The sequence below is a fragment of the Aquarana catesbeiana genome, linkage group LG06 (assembly GCF_042186555.1).
Source record: "Aquarana catesbeiana isolate 2022-GZ linkage group LG06, ASM4218655v1, whole genome shotgun sequence".
NCBI classification, from domain to species: domain Eukaryota; kingdom Metazoa; phylum Chordata; class Amphibia; order Anura; family Ranidae; genus Aquarana; species Aquarana catesbeiana.
In genome coordinates this window covers 259355212-259382931 of record NC_133329.1, presented here as the reverse complement: position 1 = coordinate 259382931, position 27720 = coordinate 259355212, and the positions used below count along the sequence as shown (strand labels likewise).

Genomic DNA, 27720 nt, shown 5'->3' with positions numbered 1-27720 from the left:
CAAGTGACATGTACTCTTTAATCACTTGCCGGCCGTCTACCGCATATTTTCTGTGGCAGGTTGGCTCTATTGCACAAAATCACGTACCTGTATGTCATTTCGTGCAATAACCACTGGGGGGGTGCGATGATTGGACACTGGGTATGCCAATCAGCAGGTGTGCCAGCCACCCGCGATTGTTCCCCAGAGAGGCAGAACGCCAATCTGCCTATGTAAACGTCGTTCTGACAGGGAAGAAGATGGAGATCTTGTGTTAGTTTGTTTCACTGGTCCCCAAAAAAGTGTCAAAAGTGTCAGTTAGTTGTTCGATTTGTCCGCCGCAATCCCGAAAAAAAAAAAAAAATAAATCAATCAATCGCTGATCGCCACTAGTAAAAAAAAAAAAATAAAAATAAAAATTCCATAAAAATATCCTATTGTTTGTAGACAATATAACTTTTGCGCAAACCACTCAATATACGCTTATTGGGATTTTTCTTACCAAAAATATGTAGCAGAATACATATTGGCCTAAATTGATGAAGAAATAAAATTTTTTTACATTTTTTTTTTTTTTGTGCGACAAATTTGAAAAAAATAACGCAGTATTGAGGTGATCAACTACCACCAAAAGAAAGCTCTATTTGTGGGAAAAGAAGGACACCAATTTTATTTGGGTACAGCGTCGCACGACCGCACAATTGTCAGTTAACCTCCCTAGCGGTAATCCAGAGTGTGGCTTGGGGTGTATTTTCACTACCAATAGCGGTAACCCGAGCCACACTCGGGATTGTATCGCAGTAGCCAGGTACAGTTACCTACCTTGTCCCTAGGATCCTGCGATGTCCTCCGCCAGATTCTCGCCCGATGCATCAATGTTCCGGGCTCCGTTCCCTGCAAGCGTCACGACGCATGGGGGCGGAAAATTAAAAAACGTACACACAATACATTGTAACTGTAGATTACATTACTGTATCAAATCATTACACCTCAGCTTTGTCCCTAGTGCTTTGTCCAGTGCTCTGCCTGCACGTTTATATTATATATACCGTTCTTTCTGCCCGGAAACTTGAGAAATGTCCATGGCATCCAAAAAGTTTCCCTCTACGTCAAAAGCAGTTTTAGACCAGTTAGATAGCGATAGTGAATTGGAATCACTTGCAGAATTGAGCGATAGTGATTTGTGGGAAAATTTGTCATAAGACACTGAAAGTAAGGACAGCGACAATTCTGCGACTGAGCTTTCCGCTGCCCTGATTGTGACGTCGGACGATAAATTTCAGTGTTGTTGATTACATTATTGAATAAAATGTATTATTTTCTTATAATTATTTATATTATAATTTATGATTTCAGGTTTCAAACTTTATCTTAGGATGTCTACTAGACTCTTGTTTGGACAGATTTAAGTGAGTTATTCCTAAGAATTACAGGCCTACAATATAAAAATGCCAAATTTCCATGCAAAACATTGTACCGCTTTGACATTCAAAAATCAGACATAATCAGACCACCAGGGAGGTTAAAGGAACGCAGTGCCATATCACAAAAAAATGGCCTGGTCATTAAGGGGGTAAAACCTTCCGGGGCTTAAGTGGTTAAGGAGACATCAGGGCTCTATTGGACCCCAGATAACTTCCCTGTGCTTGACAGTACCTATTCCAGTGCAAATCATGCTTGAATAGCTGCTTCCCTGGCTGTATCAACCAGGGAATAACAGCTCTGAAACAGAGAATGCTCAGAGCGGGACTGCTTCCGGTTTTAATCAATGCAGGGGAGATCAAAGAATTGGTCTCCTTCCTGCTTGCCAACCTGAGTTGATTTGTTGTGGTCCCACGCTCCTGGGGCGAGCCCAGAAACCATGAGGGGGAACCCACACTGTATAAGTGACCGCCCAGCTGAGCAAAACGCGCACAAGCTCATGGCAACTAGAGCAGTCATGAATTTGTACCTAACCCTTCAATTCTGACATACTACATACCTCCAGAGAGCTGAGCTGGTTAATTACAAAACATATACAGATTACAGTTGTATTCAAACAGTTTATTAAACAGTTTGTCATTTTCAATTATACAATTTATTACATATACATTATAAAACTCCGACTACACTAGGCAGTCTGAGACAAGACAAAACAAAAAAAAACTGAATAGAAGCTTCAGAGTGATGTGCAATTAGTTCAATACTATAATTTTGAATGCTCAATGTGTGTGATGGTCCACTCTGGCTTTACTCCATGAGTAAATTCTCTGCGGAACCTAGAAAAAAAAAAAAATAGAAAAAAAAACATTCAATGGGGATTGAGGGGAAAAAAAGAAGCAGAATAATACACATTTGGAATGTCTGGCTTCAAGTAACAGTTCATCATGGCACTGTGGACATTGGAAAACTCACACTTCAAATGTAGCAGGACGATTTAACCCTGTGATGTCCACCTAACTTTATCCTTGTATCATAAAAATAGACAAACCATTTCTATTTATATTATCCTAAATTAGTTCATTCATTTGAATATGAGAAAGCTGAACATGGTTGGAAACATTGTTAAAGGCCCTGTCTGTGAGGCATTTGTAAGGTTTACAAACAATTTGTGTGTGCTTTTAATTTGGCAACAGAGCTGCTTTAACTTTTAGACAACTTTAATGGTCAGTAAAGGATCTGACTTTTTACAGCTGAACAGGGGCAGGGCTTAAGCCCCATAGACACTAACAGATTTTCTGCTGATTTTTGTCTTCAGATTTACCAAAATCATATATGAGGTCAAACCTTAGGAGTTTTAATTTGTATGCAATCAGGCAGGCCCTTGCACTACATGGTTTTGGTAAATCTGAAGACAAAAATCAGCAGAAAATCTGATAGTGTGCATGGGACTTTAGTGTTGGGAAGGGCTAATCTTGATGTAGAAGTTGCAGCCCCAGGTACAGCCTGGGCCTAGGATCCAAGATTGCACAATATAGAGATTGATTTGAGGACTAGCGCAACACAAACAACCCAATGTGCCTGCCTTTCAAGGTGCACTGTTACCTTAAGAGTGTTTAAAGTAGTAGTAAAACACCACTTGGCCACTTGTGCCCACAGGCAAGTTTATAATAAAGCTTAACTGTAGGTACAATGAATATCTCCTAAACGTGCACCATTTAGGAGATATTTACAATTTTTACACTGAATGTACCTTTAATCCAGAGCACTGTTCCGCTGCCATGAGTTCCGTGCACATGCACAGGAGTGACATCATCACTGCTCAACCATTTAAGTGTCCGGAGCCTGCAAACCCTGGAGCAAGACTAGGTGAAGATGGAACCCCTGTCTGACGTGACATCATGCAGCTGGAGGGATCCCTTTAAAATTACATACAACCCCCAAAAACTATAATATATATGAGAGAGATAGAGATAGAGATATAGAGAGATATAGAGAGATAGAGACATAGAGAGATAGAGACATAGAGAGATAGAGACATAGAGAGATAGAGACATAGAGAGATAGAGACATAGAGAGATAGAGACATAGAGAGATAGAGACATAGAGAGATAGAGACATAGAGAGATAGAGAGAGAGAGAGAAGCTTTTCAATTTTTTTTTTTTTAAGAAAAAAAATACTTTCACATATTAAAAAGAAAAACAAAAAACACACTAAAGTTAGCCCAATTTTTTCGTATATTGTGAAAGATTATGTTACACCGAGTAAATGGACACCTAAAATGTCACGCTTTAAAATTGTGGACGCTTGTGAAATGGCAACAAACTATGATACTTCATAGTCGACGCTTTCATTTTTAATTTTTTTTTTACAGGTTACCAGTTTAATGTTACAGAGGAGGTCTTTGGCTAGAATTATTGCTCTCGCTCTAATGTTCGCGGCGATACCTCACGTGTGTGGTTTGAACGCTGGGGGGTAAAAAGCCGCTATGAGGGCTATTACATTGCAGGGAATAGCCGGCTAAAAGAAAACAATATCTGAATGATGCCTGCAGCTGCAGGCATCATTTAGATATCACCACCTAAAGCCCAGGACGTCATATGATGGCCAGCAGTGGGCAAGTGCTTAACAGGCAAGTCTGTCATAATGTGCTAGTATGGGATGACTAGTACAGCTAGTAAGACTTTACTACCGTATAAGGGTCAATCTGAAGTTTAGAAGGTCCCTTACTCATAGTTTGCTGTGAGGATACGCTCCTTTGCATTTCGAAATCCTTTTAGCATTCCATATACTTCTGTTCCTTCTGGTTCGTCATCCCGAAGGTCCACATTCTTCAAATACCAAAAGCGCACAAGTATATTGACAAACTTTGTCTCTGTCAAAGTAAAATATACACATGACTAACAGTGGCATTGTGACTGTGGGCATCTTGTTCACATAACTGGCAGGCATATTTCCTCTTTTCCTAAATGGTTGTAAACCAGTAACTGGATACCGTTCACGTGGACTGTCTACTGAAAGCCAGTGTAGAAGTAGAGCTACATGGCATGCAGAAACTTTTAGTATTAACAACTTAAGCCACGGACCATTTCGCTGGCCAAAGACCAGAGCACTTTTTGCAATTCGGCATGGTGTCGCTTTAACTGACAATTGCGTGGTTGTGCGGCATGGCTCCTAAACAAAATTGACATCCTTTTTTTCCCACAAATAGAGCTTTCTTTTGGTGGTATTTGGTCACCTCTGCGGTTTTTATCTTTTGCGTTATAAACAAAAATAGAGCGACAATTTTGAAAAAAACAAAAACAAATTTTTTTACTTTTTGTTATAATAAATATCCCCAAAAAATATAGAAAAAACAATTTTTTCCTCAGTTTAGGCCGATACGTATTCTTCTACATATTTTTGGTAAAAAAAAAAAAAAAAAAATAATTGCAATAAGCGTTTATTGATTGGTTTGCGCAAAAGTTATAGCGTCTACAAAATAGTGGTTAGTTTTATGGCATTTTTATTAATAATTTTTTTTTTTTTTTTTACTAGTAATGGCGGCGATTTGCGATTTTTATCGAGACTGCGACATTATGGCAGACACTTGACACATTTTTGGGACCAATGTAATTTTTACAGCGATCAGTGCTATAAAATTGCATTGATTACTGTAAAAATTACACTGGCAGTGAAGGGGTTGACCACTAGGGGGCTTAGGTGTGTCCTGTGGAGTATTTTTAACTGTTAGGGGGATGGGCTACGAACGGCACTTCACTGATCATAGCTCCCGATCACAGAGAGCTATGATCAGTGACAGCGTCACTAGGCAGAATGGGGAGATGCTTGTTTACATTAGCATCTCCCTGTTCTTCAGCTCCGTGAGACGATCGTGGGTATGCCCGCGGCGATCGAGTCCACGGGACCCGCAATTCGACTCACGGAGCTCCCGGCAGGGTCGCACGTGACCACACGGCGGCAAATTCAAAGGGACGTACCTGTACACCCATTTGCCCAGCCGTGCCATTTTGCCGACATAAATGTACATGCGGCGGTCAGCAAGTGGTTAATAACTGCAGTGCAAAATGTCATTTTATTGACTTCCAGCCATAATTTAAATAAATGTGCCTATAAATTGGTTTGCTATTACAGTACAATGTAATTTTTTTTAATTAAAAAAAAAAATTTTTTTAATTAAAAAAAAAATTTTTTTTTTTTTTTTTTAATCTGAAGCATATAATCGTAATCCCTAATTTACCATCATTAAAGCAGAAGTAAGGTTCGCTATAAATTTTTTTTTTTTTTTTTTTTAAGTCGCCCCCAAAGTGGGTCATGCCATAATGTACTAGTATGCACAGCATATTGGTACATTATGACAGACTTACCTGCCATATGGTGTCCTCCAGCGAAGCGCTGGGACAGATCCAGCGGGCCCCCCGGTGCTCCCATTTTAGCCCAGTCTTCCTTCTGGGTCGCATGCCTTCGGCCACTGGATTGGCCAGGCTGCGATGATGCCACTCCTGCGCATGGAAGTCACATCCCCAAGGCACAGATCAGGCCATAAATGTTTGCCGAGCTGCTGTTTGACAACTGACAGACAGAAGGATGCATTTCTGGCAGAAGAGACCAATAGGGTCTCTTCTGTCATAAATACCCTGCCTGTCATCCATCTGATTACACATCAACTTTACTTCCACTTTAAATATTCAGTAAACTTGCTTAAAAGAAAAACTCCAGATTCAGCTACAAAAGCAAAATTTGTATGAGTATGCTGCAAATATATACAAACATATTTGAGATACAAATTCTGTACTTGCTCAGATTTGCCCTAAAATGCAAATGGATTTCCCCTGTCAGCAACCCCAACAACCAGCATTGCTATATATAGTAAACAGCAGTTTGCTTACCTACACTCACTGAAATAATCCACCTTTATTAAAGATGAGTCATAATTAAAAGGGGTTGTAAAATCAGAAGTTTTTTTTTTTTATCTTAATGGATTCTATTCATTAAGATAAAAAGCTTTCTGTGCGCAGCAGCCCCCCAATACTTACCTGAGCCCTACTTACCTGTCTATGAGTGTCTCAGCTGTCTGATTGGCTGAGACATAGCAGCGGCGCCATTGGTCCCCGCCACTGTGAAAGTCAGTTAGCCAGTCAGCAGAGGGGGAGGGGGGGGGGGCTGAACTGCAGCTCCGTGTCCGAGTGGACACAGGTAGCTGCAGCTCGGCTCGGGGTGCCCCCATATCAAGTTGCTCGCTGTGGGGGCACTCAACAGGAGGGAGGGGCCAGGAGCACAGAAGAGGGACCTAATAAGAGCAGGATCGGGGCTGCTCTGTGCAAATCCACTGCACAGAATAGGTAAGTATAACATGTTCGTTATTTTTATAGAAAATTTTTTTTAAAAACACAAGACTTTACAATCACTTTAAGCCCTGATGTAGCATGAAACGCGGTGACTTTTTCCCATGCAGAGCCTAAAGTGCAGCTGCCCAAACTTTTGTTTACTACATATATACTGCAGTCTGATGAACTGAGCTGGCGCCCATGTCAGCGGACCCACCTGGAGCAGCATTACCTAGTTGGAACCAGAATTGCTAATTGTCAGCATACGAGTTATGGCTTCTCTAAAGAGGGGATTAATACTTCACTCCCCAGGACATGTTTTTCTTAGTATTTGTGTTCTGCACATCATATACTTTCTTTAAGCACAGCACTATCAAGTGGCTTCCTCTGAGATACAAGAAATAAGACATGCCAGGTGCTATGTATTTTTTATGACTGAGTGGACAAGAGTCTGCATCTCAAGCACTATTAGATCCACAAAAAACAGAAAAACAGCATAAAAGAGTGGAACTGCTCATTGCTTTGCATTTTGGTGACATTCGACTGCTCTACCACTCCAGAGGTACAACATTATTTTACAGAGGAACTCTAGAAAACTTTACTGTCTACTCCACAAAATCTCACTGCAAATTTAAATAAATAACTCTGTTGTCATCTGTGTATCTGATGAAAGAAAGTTAAATTCTACAGTTGTGCAATGGAGTTAACTTTGCTTCATACATACGTACTGAAAAATAGAAGTCCCACTATTATTTATTTTAAAAGGCGTAGTACAGCCAAAGCTCGTTTGGCTGTACTTCTGTTGTGGATGACAGGAGTGCAGTTTGTTCTGCACTCCGATCCATTTTCAACCGATCGGCTGACATCACAGAGCCATATGGTCGGGATCCACCCAGGAGCCCGGCCTGGCACCCAGCTCAGCCTCCCAGCGAGCTGCTGAGAGCCTGAGCCAGCCCCTCCAAGCCCAAAGCTCCAAGAACAGAAAGCCAGTGACTGACAGTCACCAGCTCCCTGCTCACAGAGCACTGATCGCTCAGTTCTCAGTCTTAGAGACCACAGGGGACCGATGCAGCATCTACCCAATGCTGACCCAAATTACAACCAAAAGTTGGATGAAGAATATGAACTTAAACAATACTTAAACATACCGTTATCGCCATAATATATACCAAAATTCCCAGGAGAAAGGTACAATATTTCATCTGACTCAGCTGCCAGAGCATCCCTGTGGTTGTCAGACAATCCAGAGCATTTTTCTTCCAAGTCCTTCAGAACCTGCCACAGAAAAACAAAAACAAAAAACACATTCATTACTTGCAATGAAAAGGTTTATGCTTTGTATTAACTGACTAGCAGCGCTGTGCAGTGTAATAGAGCTCAACTGATTCACTGACCTTTTCCTTTAGCCCGATTTCTGATATATTGGGATTGTGGTAAGACAGCATAAACCTAGATACATTTATTCTAAGAATATAGTTCATGATTTTTTTTAAATGAATACAATGTTGGACTAAAGGGTTTCAGCTTGGTTTGTACAGGATATAAGACATCATTAGAAAAGAATACTTTTAGTCTCGCTAACCGGTCACCAACTACAGGCCCTATAAAAGTCTCGCTATTTTTTCCTTTCTACATTTTGCATTATGGGTGTTGGTACCATTATACAGATCACTACATTGCGCTCATAAGTAGAATTATGTTGTTTCGAATATAGTTCTTACATAAGTTCAAGTAAGACTTTCAGTATAACAATGGTAGCTTTTAGCAGGTCTGGACACATCTCCCCAAAATCTAGGAGTGAGCATCAAATAAGGAAAGGCTACTATCAACCGTGATGCTTTCATCTAAGCCTCGTACACACGGGCCGAATGTCGGGCGGCATTGGCCGGTTCAATAGAACCCGGCCAACATTTGGCCTGTTTATACTGCAGCTGGACCGACTCCTTAGTGGAGTGTTTTTTTATTTGCTAATTTTTTTTCCCCACAAAAGTAGAGTTCCCCTTTAAGGTCTGTTATTTCATTTCCTTTAACAGACCAAGCTATCCAGCAAAAGTGGCAGTTAGAGGTTTGAGACAAACCATTTGTCATTGACAAGGGTGCTTCCAATGGTAAGCTGTATGTTTCCCTTTATCCGAAAAGGAAATAAACTGTTGCTTTAACTGCTTAAAAGTTCTCGCTGGAGTTCAGCTTTTGTCAAGTCTGTCTAAATCGGCTAGTGCATCTAACACTACCCTCTCCACTCTGGAAGGAGGAGCAACAAAGACAATTTTGGACAGCAGAATTGTCAGCCTGGGGGGAGGAGAGTGTTAAATCTACTAGCTAGCAGATACAGTAACAAATTGAAGCCAAACTCCATCTAACACTTAAAAATTAAATACTTACCTATCCATAATTTTCCTTTGGCAGCATACATGTGGTTGGTTGCCTCGTCCACAACCAACCCAGAGGACCACTTTAACTCTATAAAAGAAAGGAGTTGCCCCCTCCCCACATCATTCTTGTAACTAGTCTCAAAAACTGAGGATTATAGAAAGGTAAGGCGGATGCTGCCATGGTTCTGCACCAGGAAAGGAAAATACAGAAAAGGTAAGTATTCAATTTTCCATTTTCCTGGTGCCTCCATGGCAGCATACACATGTTAAAATAACACACACAGGGAGGGTTGCTGCAAAAAAGATATTGTTTAATTGTGTTTACAAAACTGACAACCGTAAAGTTTTTTTCCCCAAAATCCTGGGAAGAGCAGCTGGATCCAGGCTATAGTGAGCCATGAACGTGTTAAAAGAAAACCAACTCCCTGCACGACAAATTGTTTTTGGAGAGACCCACGCTAAAGCCGCCCAAGAAGAGGCTATTCCCAGAAGAGGCTATTCCCAGAGTCAAGTGAGCACTGACTGCCTTCGGAACCGAAAGACCACTAGCCTGATATGCCTTCTGTATTGGATGTACAATCCAGCTCGCCAAGGTTGTTTTGGATGCTGCCACACCTCTTCTAACGATTAGGGATGACAAATGTTGGTCTTTGTGAAAAGGCTGTTAGCTCAATGTACCGAGTTCTAGCTACGTCCAGTTCATGTAATTTCAAAAGAAACAGTCTTCAATGCCCCCAAGTATGTTATTCTCTGTGCAGGAATAAGCTGGCTTTTTGCATAATTGATTAGCCATCCGTATCTGATCAGCGTGTCCAAGGCTTCCAGTAGGTGAACTCTTGTCTTGGGACAGAATTAGTATATCGTCCAAATAATGTAGAACACGGATCCCTTTCTCCCAAAGAGATCCAGAATTGCCACCACCACTTTCACAAAGGTTCTGGGAACTGTCAATATGCCAAAGGGTAGACATTGGAAATGCAGGTGAAATTCCCCATTTTGATCAGTAGGAAAGAAATTGTGATGGATTGGTATGTGGAGGTAAGTGTCTCGGAGGTCTATAGAGACCATCCAATCCCCTGGTTGCACTGTTAGGATAACTGTGTTGAGGAAATCCTACCTTTTTGGGTACCAAAAAGACTGGGGAATAGAATCCTAAGAACTTTTCAGATTTCGGGACTGGCACTACTGCTTGTAGATGCACATGCATCTGAACATACTGGAGTAGGATTTCCCGCTTTTCCTTGGAGCTTGGAATTTTGGTGGGCAGGAAGGAAGAACGGGGTGGATGGTGTTTGAACTTACAGAAATGCCCCCGAAGAATCGTGGAAGTGACCCACTGATCTTAACAAGTTTCCACCCATACCTGAGTGAAAGCCCTGAGATGGGCACCCACTAGTGCAGCTTGGGTGGGCAAGAAGTCAAAAGGACTTTTGATTTTTGTGCGAAGAGGTTGTAGCCTTCTGTTTCCCCATATTCAAAAAGAGACTTTCCAGCCCCTTCTGTATTCTTTCCCTGATCGATATGTCCTGGTGCCTTTGGCCTTCTGTTGGAAAGTAGGCAGTTCTGCAAATTTTCTCCTCCTATTTTTATCTAGAGGGATCAGGCCACTTTTTCCTCCTGCAACTCTATTAATCACAGTATTCAGCTTCTCACCAAACAGGGTTTTTCCATCATAGGGTTTGCGGCACCATATTTGCTAGAGGAGGGGTCCGCCGACCATGGCTTTAGCCTAAGTGCTCTTCTTGCGGTAATTGAGTATAACATTGCTCTAGCAGAGAATTTTAAGGTATCAATATCCACTTAAGCTATAAATTCTGAGGCCAATTTTAACCCATCGAGGGTTTTTATAACCTGGTCAGAATCTATGCCCTGCCTGAGGGCCAATTCAATATTATCGGTCCAAGCTCTTGCTGCCCTGGAAACTGAAGGTAAAGCCACTGCTGGTTTGCAGCCTCCCCTCCACCTCCCGATAAGTCTTCTTCAGGTCCGAATCAATTCTGTGGTCGAGGACGTCCCTAAAATAAACTGCATCCTCCAAAAGGTAGCGTTGTGTTTCTGGCTAGCCTTATGATAGAGGCGTCCACTGACAGCATGGAATCAAATAGTTAGGCATCCGACTCTGCCAGAGGGTATAACTTGTGGAAATGGTTTTGGGCGATTGTTCTCTTCTCCACCTTCCTCCATCACTACATCCCTTATTTCTTCCATAAGCTGAAAGGTCGGAGGTTTTTTTTTTCTTCATATGGGGAAAGTATTTCCTGGATTTGACAGGTGGTTCAGGTACCTCCTGATACTGAATTGCATCTTTTATTGCGACCACAAACGGTTCAATTAAGCCAAAATCATAGGAAGAAGAGTTTTTCTCCACTGTGTCTCTGTCATCCTCAGAGCTGGAACCCGCGTCCGCCTGTTGAATTAGAGTCTCCACAGACCTTTTGCTTGTAGATGGCACCACTAACTCCTGGGACAAGGCTAATTCCCTAATTGAATCTTTAATCAATCTCTTCATATGGACTCCTGCTTGTCCTTTTCTTCAGTGGCCTCTTAGAAACATGTTTCCATACTAGCTTGTCTGGAAAGGCCTGTTTTACGCCGGCCATCAGGCTTTGTCCCTGGGTTGGGTGGAACTGTGTGAAGAAGTAGCCCTCCTAGAGGTATGATGAGGCGATCTCTAGGAACTGTGAGATGCATGAGTAGAGGATGAGTGTTCTTGAGTATGTCTTAAACTACCATGAGCTCTAGACCCTCTATCTGGTGAGCCTCTACGGGATTATTGACAGTGCGGGCTGTGGTGAAATCTAGAAAGGAGTTTCATACAATATGCCCAAATGCCCTTTTAGGTTCAAAGCTTACCTGAACATTGCAGCCTCTTACCTAGTGGTATGTTGAGGATCTTTTTGGTGCGGCACTGGACTGCGGGAAGCAGCTGAAAAAAAAAAAAAAAAAAAAAAGGATTATACATTTAAAAATTTTTTTAACCACTTCCAGCCCAAGGACGTCATATTACGTTCTGGACTTTGAGTGGGGATATCTGAATGATGCCTGCAGTCACAGGCATCATTCAGATATCATCTTTTTCAGCCAGCGAATCTGTGCACCGTAAGAACAATCATAGCAGCAGTTTAGCCACTTGATCATTCTTCCTGCCGCCCTTTAGTGCTTCTACTGGCTCGCCCGTGCGATTGTCAAGTCGGAGAAGGAATCCGCCGCCCCACATCGAACATAGAGATTTCCGGTGACCAGATGGTCCCCAGTCATTTCTATGACCCTCGGAGGCAGGAGTAAACAATGCCGGGCACGTGGCTGGAAAGGCCGAGACCGTTTTTTTTTTTTTTTTAACTCGGTCTTTCCAGCCTGAAGGAGGGATGTGGGGTCTTATTGACTCCATGCCTGCTTGAGGGATGTGAGATGGACACTAGAATGCCCAGGAAGAAAATTCCATTGCTGCTGCTGACAGCCTCACAGGAGGAGGGGGAAGCCGAAAATTAAGCCGCATGGACTCAGCCAGGTAAAACAAATCATATAGCAGGCTCCATTCAAAAAGAGGGGAGACAGATAAGGGGGAATGATAAATTAAATCCCCGAGACCCCTAAAGCCCCACAGAAAAACGGGCTCCAATAGTTATAGGCACATTTAGTAGCCTAAGTGCTGGGTCTCCATCTACAGAGCAGAGCATGAACCTGTAGTGGTTGTGCCTCCCCAGTGGACTTCTCCTATGGATCACGGGAGTGGAATTCATTCCACTCTCCTGTAACGTCACGGATATCAGTCCAGGCACCGCGTCATCCCGACAACGGGAGTCTGGATCCGCCAGGTGCCTGGACTGATACCCCGCTCAGCCTCACAGCAAGCCGCTGAGAGACTGAGCTGGCCGTCCCCTCCACAGCCCAGCAATCCAGTGAGCGAGGAGGGAGAAGAGGAGAAGACCAGAAGACCAGAGAGCTCTGACTGACAGTCTACAGCTCTCTGCTCGGGGGGAGGGAACTGTCAGGAGCGTGCAAACGGCGATGTTCGATCACCTCAGTGTAGGAGGCACCGGGGGACCGATCGGTTCTCAGTGTAGGAGGCGCCAGGGGACTGATGTTGCATCCACCGAGGCAACTCTTTTTATTGAGTTAAAGTGGTCCTGTGGGTTGGTTATGAGCGGAGCAACCAACCATGTGTATGCTGCCAAGGAGGCACCAGGAAAATCAGTTACAGCAACAGTTTTGGAAGTTTGGGATAAAAATTTTACATAAAAGGTGATCATTGTAAACACCCCTGTCAGTGTTAAATGGTTTGTCTCATCCCTCCAACTGCTACATCAGCAGTACAGCTTGTTCTATTGAAAAACATCAGACTTACTGGTAGGAAAATAAAAGAAAGCATAAAAAAAAAAAATGAATGCAGCCACCACATTTAAGAATTGGTAAGGTGCAATATATAATAAAAGGTTTGCTTTTGAGCCAGAGATGAAATCAGAGTCAGGCCCAGATAATCCAATTTTCTGGAAGGAGCCGGAGCAGACTTCAGGTAGTATAGAAGCCAACTGAAAACTGAGGTCTGTATAGCGAGCTACGTTGCCCCTCAGGGTAGCCGAGGACTCTGCTCGCAGAAGATTGTCCAAGCAGCCAAGGACTGCAATCCCCCGCTGATGTAACCATGCCAGAACTGAGGCCAAACACCTTTGTGAGCATGCGAGGGGTGGTGGTAAGACCAAAAGTAAACACCGCAAGCTGAAAATGCTCTATTCCCCACAGTAAAATGGAGGAAGTGTTGGTGATGGGCACATATTGGAGTGCGTAATCAGTAGCCGTGATGTCGATAGAAGCCCGAAAGTCCCCATGATGAAGGTACGCCACCACCGTGTGGATGGACTCCATTCTGACATTCTGTACCCACTGGAACAAGCACACCCTGAATCAACAGGGCTTGCACAGCCCCAAGGAGAACTGCCAACAGTCCGGTGACAGACGCCAATTAGGAGGAAAAAAAAAAAAGCCCCTTTTCGGGGTTCAAGGCCTGAACACTAGGACATAGGTGAGGGCACACCTTCATGCTGAAGGGGCCTTGTCCATGGGTCTAGGGAGCCCCGCTCTCGGCTCGACCAGACCATGTCCATTGCGTGCCGAGAAGAAGGACCGCATCCGCTACAAGGCCCTTTCCCCCCCATTTCAGACTGTGGAAGACATGTACACTTCCTTCATGTGAGACTTGTAACAATGCCATCCAGGGCAGCCCCAAACAGACATTGCCTTAAAATGGTAACCCAGTCGGAGCTTTTTTTAGAAGCCCAGTCCGCAGACCAACACTTAAGCCCCAATACATGTCTAAGCACCACTGCCGAAACAGAGAGCTTAGCAACCAAGGGAACTGCGTCCAAGAGGCATCGCATACAAACTGCAGGCCCCAGACCAACTGGTCCTCCAACTCAGCGAAAGCAGAGGGAATCTGCTCCCGCTCCAGGTATGTCAGCCAGATCCTTAAAAGCCGGAGACTCTTCTACCAGAATCATGGTCGCCTTGCGCAACCTAGAGACAGGGGGATCCACTACTGGTGGAACAGTCCACTCTTTAAGGAGGGACCCCACAAGGAGTGCCTCACAGTGGAGCCTCTTTGGAACCACAAAGGGACGCTTTGGACACTCCCAGTCTATACAAACAAATAGTCCAAAATAGGAGGGAGAAGGGAATGCTTTTGCCGTGTGAGACCGTTTATGGGTGCCAAGGGGTCCACCACCTCTGCCGCAGTCACAGCTGCATCCTCCATCTTTAAAGTTTCCCGCACAGATGCAATAAGGGAGACAACCAGCACCTTCTTGTGTGCCACTGCAGCAGTGGAGGAACAACCTCACTGACTGACAGGACAGGGAATGTGGCCACCATCCCCGCAAGGTGGCTGACCAAGGCTTCTCACAAGGGGCACCGCCCAAGACCCCGCACTGGGGCGCCTACAGATACCCTGCAAAGGGGGTACCATTGGACCCCTAACAGGGGCACTGGCTGAGACCCCGAACATTGGGCATTGGTTGAGACCCCACGCACAGGGGGCGCCTACGGAAGAGCCCCACGCACAGGGGGTGCCTACGGAAGAGCCCCACGCACAGGGGGTGCCTACGGAAGAGCCCCACGCACAGGGGGCATCCATTAAGCACCTAAGCCAGAGGCCTGGGCCTCACCCGGGGAAGGGTGGGGGATGTGGAGGAGAACCTCAGAGGGACCGACCACACCAGGGAGTACCCACGCCCCACACCACTCCAGGGTAGTAGAGGAGGAGGCCCCTTACTTACAGCTCCAGCGAGTGTGCGGGTAACGTTCTCAGACAGATCCTCCCGGCCAAAGTGGGTGGTGGCTGTTGGCCATGAGGACTCAGGTCACATACGACTCAGGCCGAGACCCAGTCGTATGTGATCTCGCAAAATGTTTAACTCGCAGGGCCAGCCCCCATCCAGTGGGGCCATGTCACGACCGACCTAGCGCATAGCTGCGGTCTGCATGCGCTCGCTGGCCAGACTGGGGAGACCACTGGATCTTAGTGTCCAACCCGTCGCCCAGTCCGACAGTTGATTGTAGATCTCACAGGAAAAATCCAAGAGAAAAAAAAATAGGATTTTTTTTATAACAGCTTACCTGTAAAATCCTTTTCTTTTGATGTACATCACGGGACACAGAGCCTCAGTAATTACTGATGGGTTATGGTTATCACAAGGTGATTGGACACTGGTCACACCCTAGACAGGAAGTTCAACCCCCTATATAACCCCTCCCCTTACTGGGGATACCTCAGTTTTGTAGCAAAGCAATATAAGTGTATTAGAAGAGGGGCGGGACCTCTGTGTCCCGTGATATACATCAAAAGAAAAGGATTTTACAGGTAAGCTGTTATAAAAAAAAATCCTATTTTCTCTTTCTTGTACATCATGGCACACAGAGCCTCAGTAATTAGTGATGGGACGTCCCAGAGCAAGCTATTTGCGGGGAGGGGACCACACAAGTAGGGTGTAATCAGACCTGAGGACCTCGTACTGCTGCCTGCAGCACACTACGCCCACAGGCGATATCCTCATGCCTTCCCACATCCACCTGATAAAATCTGGTGAATGTATGGACTGAAGACCAGGTTGCGGCCTTGCAGATTTGAGCCATAGAGGCCCGGTGATGCACCGCCCAAGAGGCACTAATCGCCCTTGTGGAGTGTGCCCTGATTTGAAAAATAGGATTTTTTAAAACAGCTTACCTGTAAAATCCTTTTCTTTCGAAGGACATCACGGGACACAGAGCCACAGTAATTACTGATGGGTTATATAGGTATCACTGGTGATTGGACACTGGCACACCCTATCAGGAAGTTCAACCCCCTATATAATCCCTCCCCCTTGCAGGGATACCTCAGTTTTGTAGCCAAGCAATATAGTGTATTAGAAGAGGGGCGGGACCTCTGTGTCCCGTGATGTCCTTCGAAAGAAAAGGATTTTACAGGTAAGCTGTTTTAAAAAATCCTATTTTCTTTCTCGAACATCACGGGACACAGAGCCACAGTAATTACTGATGGGATGTCCCAGAGCAATGCTACCTGAGGGGGGGGGGGAACCACGACCAAGTAGGGTGCAATCAGACCTGAGGACCCTGTACCGCTGCCTGCAGCACACTACGCCCAAAGGCGATATCCTCATGCCTTCTCACATCCACCTGATAGAATCTGGTGAATGTATGAACTGAAGACCAGGTTGCGGCCTTGCAGATTTGAGCCATAGAGGCCCGGTGATGCACTGCCCAAGAAGCACCAATAGCCCTTGTGGAATGTGCCCTGATCTGAAACGGAGGAATCTTCTGTTTCAAACCGTAAGCTTGAATGATCAACTGTCGAATCCATTTAGCAATGGTAGCTTTTGACGCTGCCTGTCCTCTATTGGGACCCTCTGGCAGCACAAACAAAACATCCGTCTTGCGGATCTGAGTAGTTGCCCCTAGATAGGCCTTAACTGCTCTTACTACATCCAACGAATGTAGAGATCTCTCTTCCGGAGAACAGGGATCTGGAAAAAAGGAAGGCAGAACAATGTCTTGGTTTAAATGAAAATCAGAAACCACCTTCGGTAAAAAACTAGGATGAGGGCGTAGTACCACTCTACCCTTGTGTATAATCAAATAAGGCTCCTTACAGAAAAGAGCTGCTAATTCTGATACTCTTCTAGCAGAAGAGATGGCCACCAGAAAAATTAACTTCCTTGTTAACAAGACCAAAGGAATCTGACTTATTGGTTCAAAAGGCTGTCTTTGTAACACAGCCAGGACCAAGTTCAAGTCCCAGGGGTTTAGGGGCGCTTTAACCGGAGGATTAAGACGCATCACCCCCTGCATAAAATTTCAGACCAAAGAATGCGAAGCAAGTGGCCGCTGAAATAATACTGATAAAGCAGAGACCTGGCCCTTGATGGTACTCAAGGCCAGCTTCATCTCTAATCCTAATTGTAGAAAATCAAGAATTCTACCTATGACATATTTCCTGGGATGCCAACCTCTGGATTCACACCAGGTTATATAAGCTTTCCAGACTCTATGATAAATCATCCTGGAAGCTGGCTTCCTTGCATTAATCAAGGTAGATATGACAGGACCTGAGAGCCCACGACTCTTCAGAACGTGGGTCTCAATAGCCAAACCGTCAAATTTAGCGTTTGTAAGGCAGGATGGAACACTGGACCTTGAGATAACAGGTCTGGGCGTACTGGTAGGGTCCACGGGGAACCCACCGTCATCCTTACTATTTCTGCATACCAAGTCCTTCTGGGCCAAGCGGGGGCCACCAGAAGTACCGACTTCCTTTCCTACCTGATCCTGCGAAGGAGTCGTGGTAGTAGCAGAATAGGCGGGAATGCATAAATCAGTGAGAACCGATGCCACGGAATCACCAACGCATCCGTCCCGCATGCAAGAGGATCTTTTGTCCTTGCCACAAATCTGTCTATCTTTGTGTAGAATCGGGATGCAAAGAGATCTACATCTGGAACCCCCCATCTTTGGCATATGGCCCAAAAGACGTCGGGATGCAGAGACCATTCCCCTGGAAGTAACTGCTGGCGGCTTAGATAGTCCGCCTGCCAATTCTCTATTCCCGGGATGAAAACTGCCGATATGCATGGCACATGCATCTCTGCCCAGACTAAGATCTGGTTCACCTCCTTTTGAGCAACTCGGCTCTGGGTGCCTCCCTGATGATTGATATAAGCCACTGCTGTGGCATTGTCGGACTGGATCCTGACCGGACATCCCTGTAGCCTGATAGTCCAGGCTTTTAGAGCTAAATGTATCGCCCGGATCTCCAGAATGTTGATGGGTAAGGTCCTCTCTGTCTTGGACCATATCCCTTGGACCGCAGCCTGTTCCAGAACTGCTCCCCAACCTGACAGACTGGCATCTGTTGTTACCACCGTCCAGGTAACCGGTAGAAAGGATTTCCCCTTCTGCAGGTTCTCGGGTATGAGTCACCAATTGAGGCTCTGACGCACCGCATGCGACAGGCGCATCGGAAAGTCTAATGCCTGAACCTTCTTGTTCCAGGTCAACAGAATACTGTGTTGCAGCATTCTTGAGTGAAACTGAGCATAGGGAACTGCTTCGAATGAAGACACCATCTTCCCTAGTAGCCTCATACAAAGGCGGACTGAGGGACCCTTCTTGGTCCTTACTGTCAGAATCAGCTCTCTCAAAGCAGTGATCTTTGCCTGGGGTAGAAATATTTTCTCCTGGCTTGTATCTATAATCAGACCTAAATACTCCAGTCTTCTTACTGGTTTTAGGAAAGACTTTTCTAAGTTGAGGATCCAACTCAGGTGTTCTAGATACCTGACTGTGGTCCTCAAGTTTCCATTCAAAGAGGCTACCGACCGGTCTATCAAGAGCAGGTCGTCTAGGTATGCTATGACAGCTATACCCTGAGCCCTTAATCTGGCCAGAGGAGGAGCCAAGATTTTTGTGAACACTCGAGATGCAGTGGCTATCCCGAAAGGCAGAGCCACAAACTGGAAATGGCGCCCTCCTACCTCGAACGCAGAAACTTCTGATGAGCAGGAAAAATGGGCACATGCAGATATGCATCTCTGATGTCTATTGATGCCAGAAATTCTCCTCCCTGCAGGGTGGGAACTACTGTTCAAATTGATTCCATGCGGAAGGATTGAATCCTTAGGAATCGGTTCAGATCCCTTAAGTCCAGAATGGGCCTGACATCCCCATTTGGCTTTTGGACCGTAAAAGGGTTGGAATAGAAGCCCAATCCCTGGTCCTTTGCGGGAACTATCATAATGACCTCCTGCGACAAAAGTCGCCCTAACGCTAGAAGGAGCGACTGGTACTTCTCTGGGTCTCTGGAACACCTGATCTGAGGAACCGAGGAGAGGGGAATTCCTGAAACTCCAGCTTGTACCCTAAGGTTACCGTGGAGATTACCCATCTGTCCTGGAAGTCCTCCTGCCAGAGCTCTGAGAACTGTCGCAGTCTTCCCCCACTCGAGTGAGCGGGGGCGCCCCCTCATGCAGAGGTCTTAGTGTTTTGCCTAGTAGGCTTCTTTCCCCGGGACCTCTTTTGTCCCTGGGGTTGACTCTTGTCTCTGGACCCCGATGGAGGCGGCCGTCGAGACTGCCTGGAGGCTGAAGCCCCCGGCGCTGGAGAAAGGGTCCGTTTGAAAGAGGGACGCTTACTCTTCTTCTTGACAGGTAAGAGAGTGCTTTTCCCACAAGAGATTCTCTTGATATAGTTATCCAAGTCCTCTCCAAACAACCTTGCACCACGAAATGGAAACCCAGCCAGTAGCTTCTTACATGGTGCTTCGGCTGACCAATTTTTCAACCATAGGATTCTACGTATATGCACCAACCCCAGTGAAAGACGGGAGGTTTGCACGATAGAATCTCTAATGGCGTCAACCACAAAGCATAAGGCCACTGGAAGGTTAGCAAACCCCTGGGCCTGCTGTTCAGGTAATACTTTGATGACCTGCTTAACATGGTCTCTTAAGTATTGACAGACTCCAATCGCTGCTACTGCAGGTTGGGCCACTGATCCTGCTAAGGAGAAACCATCCTTCAATAGGGATTCCATCCTTTTATCTACAGGATCCCTGAGCATCTGAGCATTGTCTACAGGACAAGTCAGGCTATTATTTACGGAGGAAATGGCGGCATCAATAACTGGTATTCCCCACATTTTAATAAACTTTTCTTCCATCGGATAAAGTGTTGAAAACTTTCTCGGCGGAAAAAAACGTTTGTCTGGGTGATCCCACTCAGAATAAATAAGCTTTTCAAGTAAAGTATGAACAGGAAAAGCATGTGCTGCTTGGAAAGGTTTCAGTGACCCCAAAGCAGAAGAGGATTCTTTAGCAGTTTCAGGTATGGGCAACCTAAATGTGGAGCGGACCAATCCAGTGAGGACCTGCACTAAGACTTTCTCCTCTTGGGAAGTCGCAGAGGGTCCCTCTCCACCTGAATCCTCCGAAGAGGAATCATCCATCCCATCCCGATCCTCTGAAAGGGATTCATCTCCTTTATCCCAGAGCTCCTCTGTCTGAGGGTCTTGGGGAACAGAGGAAAGCCTAGTGCGTTTTCTTCCACTGAGTGAAGACGTAATCACGGCCATTAATCTTTCCTCTAGACCATTAATGGTTGAGGAAAAAACCTCTTGTGTAATATATACAGGGGCTGAAGTGCCAGAAGCAGGTGTAGCCCCTGACCCTGATGGCTCTCCCTGGCTAGCCGTCCCTGGCCCATCTTTAGGGGGGAGGATGCTGCCGACAGGGGGCCCTCAGAACCTGAACGAGATCCCCTAGTGTCTCTAGTTCCTGGGGTGCTTGAACCTCTTCTACCCATAGTGCAAAGCAACAAGGTGTGAGGTATACAAATGAACACTGCCCGCTGAGCGATGTAGTCTGGCTAAAAGCCTTGCTACCCAATGCTCAGTCTGGTGTTACTTCAGTAAATGCTGCCTAGGAGAATGCCTGTGTCCCACCTTGCATGCGACCGTCAGCTCTGTGTCTCTCAGAAGGCTGAGTGCACCTGTACAGAGTGCCTCTAATAGCCTGCAGCTGGCCTGAGTGGGGAGTCTAAGCACTCAGTGCTGACGTCCCGCCCCTCCCCCTCTACCGCCCCCCCTTCGAGTTTTGAAAAAAACAGGCGCTTCCCACGCTGGCCGACTCTCCTGTCATGTCTCTGGAGGAAGGCTCGGAGCGGGGGGGGGGGGGGGGGGGGTCGGGGGGGAGAGAGACTGGTACAAGATCTGCCTGAATGGCTAGATTCAGAGATGGTGGCCATTAGGCCGCAGAGTCCGGGTGGTATAACCACTTTCTAGACCCCTGCGGCCCCTCTCTAGCCTGGGGGGGAACATTCCAACATGAGAAATCCCCCTTTCCACCTTACCTGTTTGCAGCCTGCTTGATACGCTGGGACATAAACAGTGATTACAACACCTGAGACAGACATGTCAGCATGTGTAGGTTTGTGCTCTTGCAGCCCCCGGTGGTCACAATAGGCATAGCATGCATTTACCTTAAAGGAGAAAAGCCACTAGAACTCAAAAATTCTGTGGAATCTCCTCTTACCTTATCCAGCCGCAGGGTGCTGTTTACACAGACCCAATCTTCACCTCTCACGGTGGGCTCCGTTTGAAAAAACCGTCAGAGACTGGGGCCCCCATCAGTAGGGGGATCCAACAGTTCTGGGACCGTAAAGCACCTCGCCAGAAATTAGGAAGTTTAAAGCCATTTTCTGATCTGCGGGGTCCAGCTCTCTAAAAAGAGAAGCGTTACGGGTAAAACCTCGTTTCTTCGGACACGAGGCCCGGGTACCATTCAATTCGGCCATGAAAAGACACTTTGAATGGATCCGGTTCGCCTGGCTTGCCCCAGTATAGGATCTTAGGATATTCCCTTTGGAGCTCAGCACAGGACATCTTTACACGTCCATCACCTAAGACACTGGCGTAAAAACTGAGGTATCCCTGCAAGGGGGAGGGATTATATAGGGGGTTGAACTTCCTGATAGGGTGTGCCAGTGTCCAATCACCAGTGATACCTATATAACCCATCAGTAATTACTGTGGCTCTGTGTCCCGTGATGTTCGAGAAAGAAAGGTGGAATTTTTTGTTTCAAACCGTAAGCCTGAATAATCATTTGTCAAATCCATTTTGAAAGGGTAGACTTTGACGCTGCCTGCCCTCTATTGGGACCTTCTGGTAGTATGAACAAAACATCAGTTTTGCGAACTTGAGCAGTTGCTTCCAGATAGGCCTTGATTGCCCTTACTACATCCAAAGAATGTAGTGACTTCTCTTCCGTGGAAAAGGGATCTGGAAAAAAGGAAGGCAGAACAATATCTTGGTTTAGATGGAAATCTGAAACCACCTTTGGTAGAAAGCTAGGATGAGGGAGCAATACCACTCTATCCTTATGCATGATCAAATAAGGCTCTTTACAGGAAAGGGCTGCTAATTCTGATACTCTTCTAGCAGAAGAAATGGCTACCAGGAAAATTAACTTTCTTGTCAACAAGACCAAGGGAATCTGACGTATGGGTTCAAAAGGCTGTTTCTGTAAAACTGACAGAACCAAATTCAAGTCCCAGGGGTTTAGGGGTGCCTTAACCGGAGGATTAAGACGCGCCACCCCCTGCATAAAGCTTCGGACCTAAGAACGTGAAGCAAGTGGCCGTTGAAATAATACTGATAAGGCCGAGACCTGGCCCTTGATGGTACTCAAGGCCAGCTTCATCTCTAATCCTATTTGTAGAAAGTCAAGAATTCTACCTATGACATATTTTCTGGGATGCCAACCCCTGGCTTCACACCAGGACACATAAGTCTTCCAAACTCTATGATAAATCACTCTGGAAGCTGGCTTCCTTGCATTGATTAAGGTAGAGATCACAGGACCGTGGGTTTCAACAGCCAAACCGTCAAATTTAGCGTTTGTAAGGCAGGATGGAACACTGGACCTTGAGATAACAGGTCTGGACGTGACGGTAGGGTCCACGGGGAACCCACTGTCATTCTTACTATCTCTGCATACCTGCTCTTCCGGGCCACCAGAAGTACCGACTTCTTCTCCTGCTGGATCCTACGAAGGAGCCGTGGTAGTAGCATAATAGGAGGAAACGCATAAATCAGTGAGAACTGATGCCACGGAATCACCAACGCATCTGTCCCGCAGGCAAGAGGATCCCTTGTTCTTGCCACAAATTTGTCGACCTTTTTTTGACCCTGGATGCAAAGAGATCTACATCTGGTATCCCCCATCTTTGGCATATGGCCCAAAAGACATCGGGGTGAAGAGACCATTCCCCTGGGAATAACCGCTGGCTACTCAAATAGTCTGCCTGCCAGTTCTCTATCCCTGGAATGAAAACTGCCGATATGCATAGCACATGCTTTTCTGCCCAGACTAAAATCTGGTTCACTTCTCTCTGAGCTGCACGACTCCTGGTGCCTCCTTGATGATTGATATAAGCCACTGCTGTGGCATTGTCGGACTGGATCCTGACAGGGCAACCCTGTAGCCTGAGAGTCCAGGCCCTTAGGGCTAGATACGCTGCACGGATCTCCAGAATGTTGATGGGTAAGGTCTTCTCGATTTTGGACCATTCCCCCTGGACCGCAGACTGTTCCGGAACTGCTCCCCAACCCGAAAAACTGGCATCTGTTACCACTGTCCAGGTAACCGGTAAAAAAGATTTCCCTTTCTGCAGGCTTTCGGGTATTAACCACCAACTGAGACTCTGACACACTGTAGGAGACAGATGCATCGGAAAATCTAATGCCTGTAACCTTCTTGTTCCAAGCAGACAGGATACTGTGTTGCAGCAGTCTTGAATGAAACTGAGCATAGGGAACTGCTTCAAATGAAGCCACCATCTTTCCCAGCAGCCACTTACAAAGACGGACAAAAGGACCCTTTTTGGTCCTGACTACCTGAATCAGCTCTCTTAAGGCACTGATCTTTGCCCGAGGTAAAAATACCTTCTCTTGGCTTGTATCTATGACCAGGCCCAAATACTCTAGTCTTCTTACTGGTTTTAAGAAAGACTTTTCTAGGTTGAGAATCCAACCTAGGTACTCCAAGTAGTTGACTGTAGTCACCAAGTTCCGGCTCAAGCAGGCTACCGACCGGTCTATCAAGAGCAGGTCGTCTAGGTATGCTATGACAGTTATACCCTGGGCCCTTATTCTGGCCAGAGGAGGAGCCAAGATCTTTGTAAACACCCGAGGTGCAGTGGCTAGCCCGAAAGGCAGGGCTACAAACTGAAAATGGCATTTTTCTATTTCGAAGCGCAAGTACTTTTGATGAGCAGGGAAAATGGGTACATGCAGGTACACATCCTTGATGTCTATTGATACCAGAAATTCTCCTCCTTGTAGGATGGAGACTACTGACCGAATTGATTCCATGCGAAAAGATCGAATCTTTAGGAATCGGTTTAGATCCTTTAGATCCAGGATGGGTCTGACATCTCCATTTGGTTTTCGAACCGTGAAAAGGTTGGAATAAAATCCCAATCCCTGTTCTTCCCTGGGAACCACCACGATGACCTTTTGCGACAATAGCCGCTCCAATGCTAGAAGGAGCGACTGCTTTTTCTCTGGATCTCTGGGGACATTTGATCTGAGGAAACGAGGAGAGGAGAATTCTTGGAACTCCAGTTTGTAACCTAGAGTTACCGTGGAGATTACCCATCTGTCCTGGAAATCCTCTTGCCAGAGCTTTGAGAACTGTAGCAGTCTTCCCCCTACCCGAGCGAGCGGGGGGCGCTCCTTCATAAAGAGGCTTTAGCATCTTGTCTAGTAGGCTTCTTCCCCCAGGACTTCTTTTGTCCTTGAGCCTGACGGAGGAGGCCGTCGCGACTGCCTGGAGGCTGATGCTCCTGGCACTGGGTAAAGAACCCAATTAAAAGAGGGACGCTTACTCCTTTTCTTAACAGGTAAGAGAGTACTTTTCCCACTAGAGATCTTTTGGATATAGTTGTCCAAATCCTTTCCAAACAGCCTAGCACCACGAAATGGAAATCCAGCCAGAAGCCTTTTACATGGTGCTTCGGCTGACCAATTTTTCAACCATAAGATTCTATGCATATGCACCAACCCAAGCGAAAGGCGAGAGGTTTGGATGATAGAATCTCTGATAGCGTCAACAGCAAAACATAAGGCCGCTGGAAGGTTGGCCAACCCCCGGGCCTGTTGTTCAGGTAGAACTTTGAGGACCTGTTTAACATGGTCTCTCAAGTATTGACAGACCCCGATCGCTGCTACTGCAGGTTGAGCTACTGAACCTGCTAAGGGAAAAATATTTTTTAACAGGGATTCCATCTTTTTATCAGTTGGATCCCTGAGCATCTGAGCAATGTCGACAGGACAAGTCAGACTTTTATTAACAGAGGAAATGTCGGTGTCAACTGCCGGTATACCCCACATTTTTCTAAACTTTTCTTCCATAGGATAAAGTGTTGAAAACTTTTAAGCGGAAAAAAACGTTTATCTGGGTGATCCCACTCAGAATAAATGAGCTTTTCTAGTAAATTATGAACAGGAAAAGCATTTGTTGTTTGAGGAGGTTTCAGTGAACTCAAAGAAGAGGAGGGTTCTTTAACTGACTCAGATATGGGTAACTTAAATGTGGAACGGACCAACCCAGCAAGGATCTGTACTAACACCTTCTCATCCTGAGAAGCTGAAGAGGGTCCCTCTCCACTTGATTCCTCAGAAGAGGAATCATCAGTCCCATCCCGATCCTCTGAAAGGGATTCCTCTCCTTTTTCCCCAGAGTTCCTCTGCTTGAGGGTCCTGGGTAACAGAGGAAGACCTAGTGCATTTTCTTCCACTGAGTGAAGATGCGATTAAGGCCATTAGTCTTTCCTCTAGTCCATTAATGGTTGAGGAAAAAAACCTCCTGCGTAACGTATACAGGGGCTGAAGTGCCAGAAGCAGATGCAGCCCCTGACCCCGATGGCTCTCCCTGGCCAGCCATCCCAGGTCCTTCGGGGGGGGGGGTATGTGCTGCAGAAGGGGGATCCTGAGGAACCTGCCAATAGTAGTGGCGGCGTCAGTAGCGCAGTATACTACCGCTTTTCAGGCCACCCTGGCCCCCCTAAACCACGGGGGGAAATATCCCTGAGGAAAGAGCCCCCCATCCTACCTGGAGCTCTGCTGGAGGAGCTGTACAGCGTGGACACTGAGACAGACAGATCAAGCATGAGAAGGTATGTGCTCTTGGCAGCCCCCGGTGGCGACAATAGGCATAGCATACATTTACTTAAAGCGGGGGTCCACCTATCTATCGTTTTTTTTTTTTGGAGTTCATTCACAAACTTTTCTTCTCATGATTATCTACTCACATGTTCTGTGTAATAAGTCCGCCTGTGTCCGATTTCGTTGTAAAGAATAACTTATAAAATTCACTGAAGGTGGTTTCCATCTTCATTGTGGGCATTTGAAGCCCACAAGCATGTATTTCCTGGATGCGGTGAATGCTGTGCTCCCAGCATTCACCGAGATGTTGTGATGACGCTGTTGCACAATGCATGCTGGGAAGCCTGAGACTAGCTCCCAGGGGACTGTGGGAGGTCTGGGAGAGGCTAGAAATACGCCTACTCCCATGGGAGGAAAACCAGGAAGTGCTAAGAAGATTAGAAAAAAAAAAAAAAAAAGGTAATTACAGCGATTTAAATTTTTTTACACAGCATGTCAGCATCTAGGCAAGGAAGAGAATGCATAGAGATAATGTTCAAAATTTGGGTGGAACCCCACTTTAAAGAAGAAACCCACTAGAATTAAAAAATTCTGAGGAATCTCCCTTACCTTATCCAGCTGCAGGGTTCTGTTATACAGACCCAATCTTCACCTCTCACGGTGGGCTCCATTTGGAAAAACCTTCAGACAGGGGCCCCCTAGAAAAGGAGGATCCGCAGTTCTGGGCCCGTAAAGCACCCCGCCAGGGATATGACTAGAAAAACCAAATACTGGATCCCGGGGTCCAGCTCTCTAAAAAGAGAAGCATTACAGGCAAGACCTCGTTTCTTCGGACACGAGGCCCGGGTACCATTTAATTCGGCCTAAAAAGGACACCTTGAAATGGATCCGGTTCGCATGGCTTGCCCCAGTATAGGATATTCCCTTTGGAGCTCAGCACAGCACATCTTTACACGTGACCAACACCTAAGACACTGGCGAAAAAACTGAGGTATCCTCAGTAAGGGGAGAGCTTATATAGGGGGTTGAACTTCCTGTCTAGGGTGTGACCAGTGTCCAATCACCTTGTGATACCCATAACCCATCAGTAATTACTGAGGCTCTTTGTCCCGTGATGTACGAGAAAGAAAAATGTAGTTTAAAAAGCAAAAACAAAACAAAAGATTGCTGGGACCAGAGATCCCAGCAGGGAACTAAGTCCTTACTCCTGACTAGGCAGAAAAAAACTGAAGGCCTGTAGCAGAAAGGGGGGTGTATATCACCTAGGACTGCCCATAGGCGTAGCCAAGTCTTTTTTCAGCCTAGTGTCCTACTCCTGTAGGGGGCGATATACGGTTCTGAATAATGGAGTGCTGTGTCTGTTAAAGAGAAATGGAAGTTAAAGCGGTATTAAACCCAAAAATGTGATATAGT

At 45.9% G+C, this 27720-nt stretch overlaps 1 protein-coding gene across 1 annotated transcript in view; it reads right to left on the bottom strand.

Moving 5' to 3' along the window:
• Positions 1–2007: 2007 nt before the first annotated feature.
• The window catches only part of MAIP1 (matrix AAA peptidase interacting protein 1), a 45301-nt gene continuing 19588 nt past the window's right edge, over positions 2008–27720 (bottom strand). The window contains exons 3-5 of the mRNA XM_073633230.1: positions 7875–8001; positions 4130–4274; positions 2008–2237 (exon numbers count right to left, since the gene is read on the bottom strand). Of these exons, the coding sequence (XP_073489331.1) occupies positions 2165–2237; positions 4130–4274; positions 7875–8001 (345 nt within the window). The 3' untranslated portion in view covers positions 2008–2164. The remainder of the gene's footprint in view (positions 2238–4129; positions 4275–7874; positions 8002–27720) is intronic.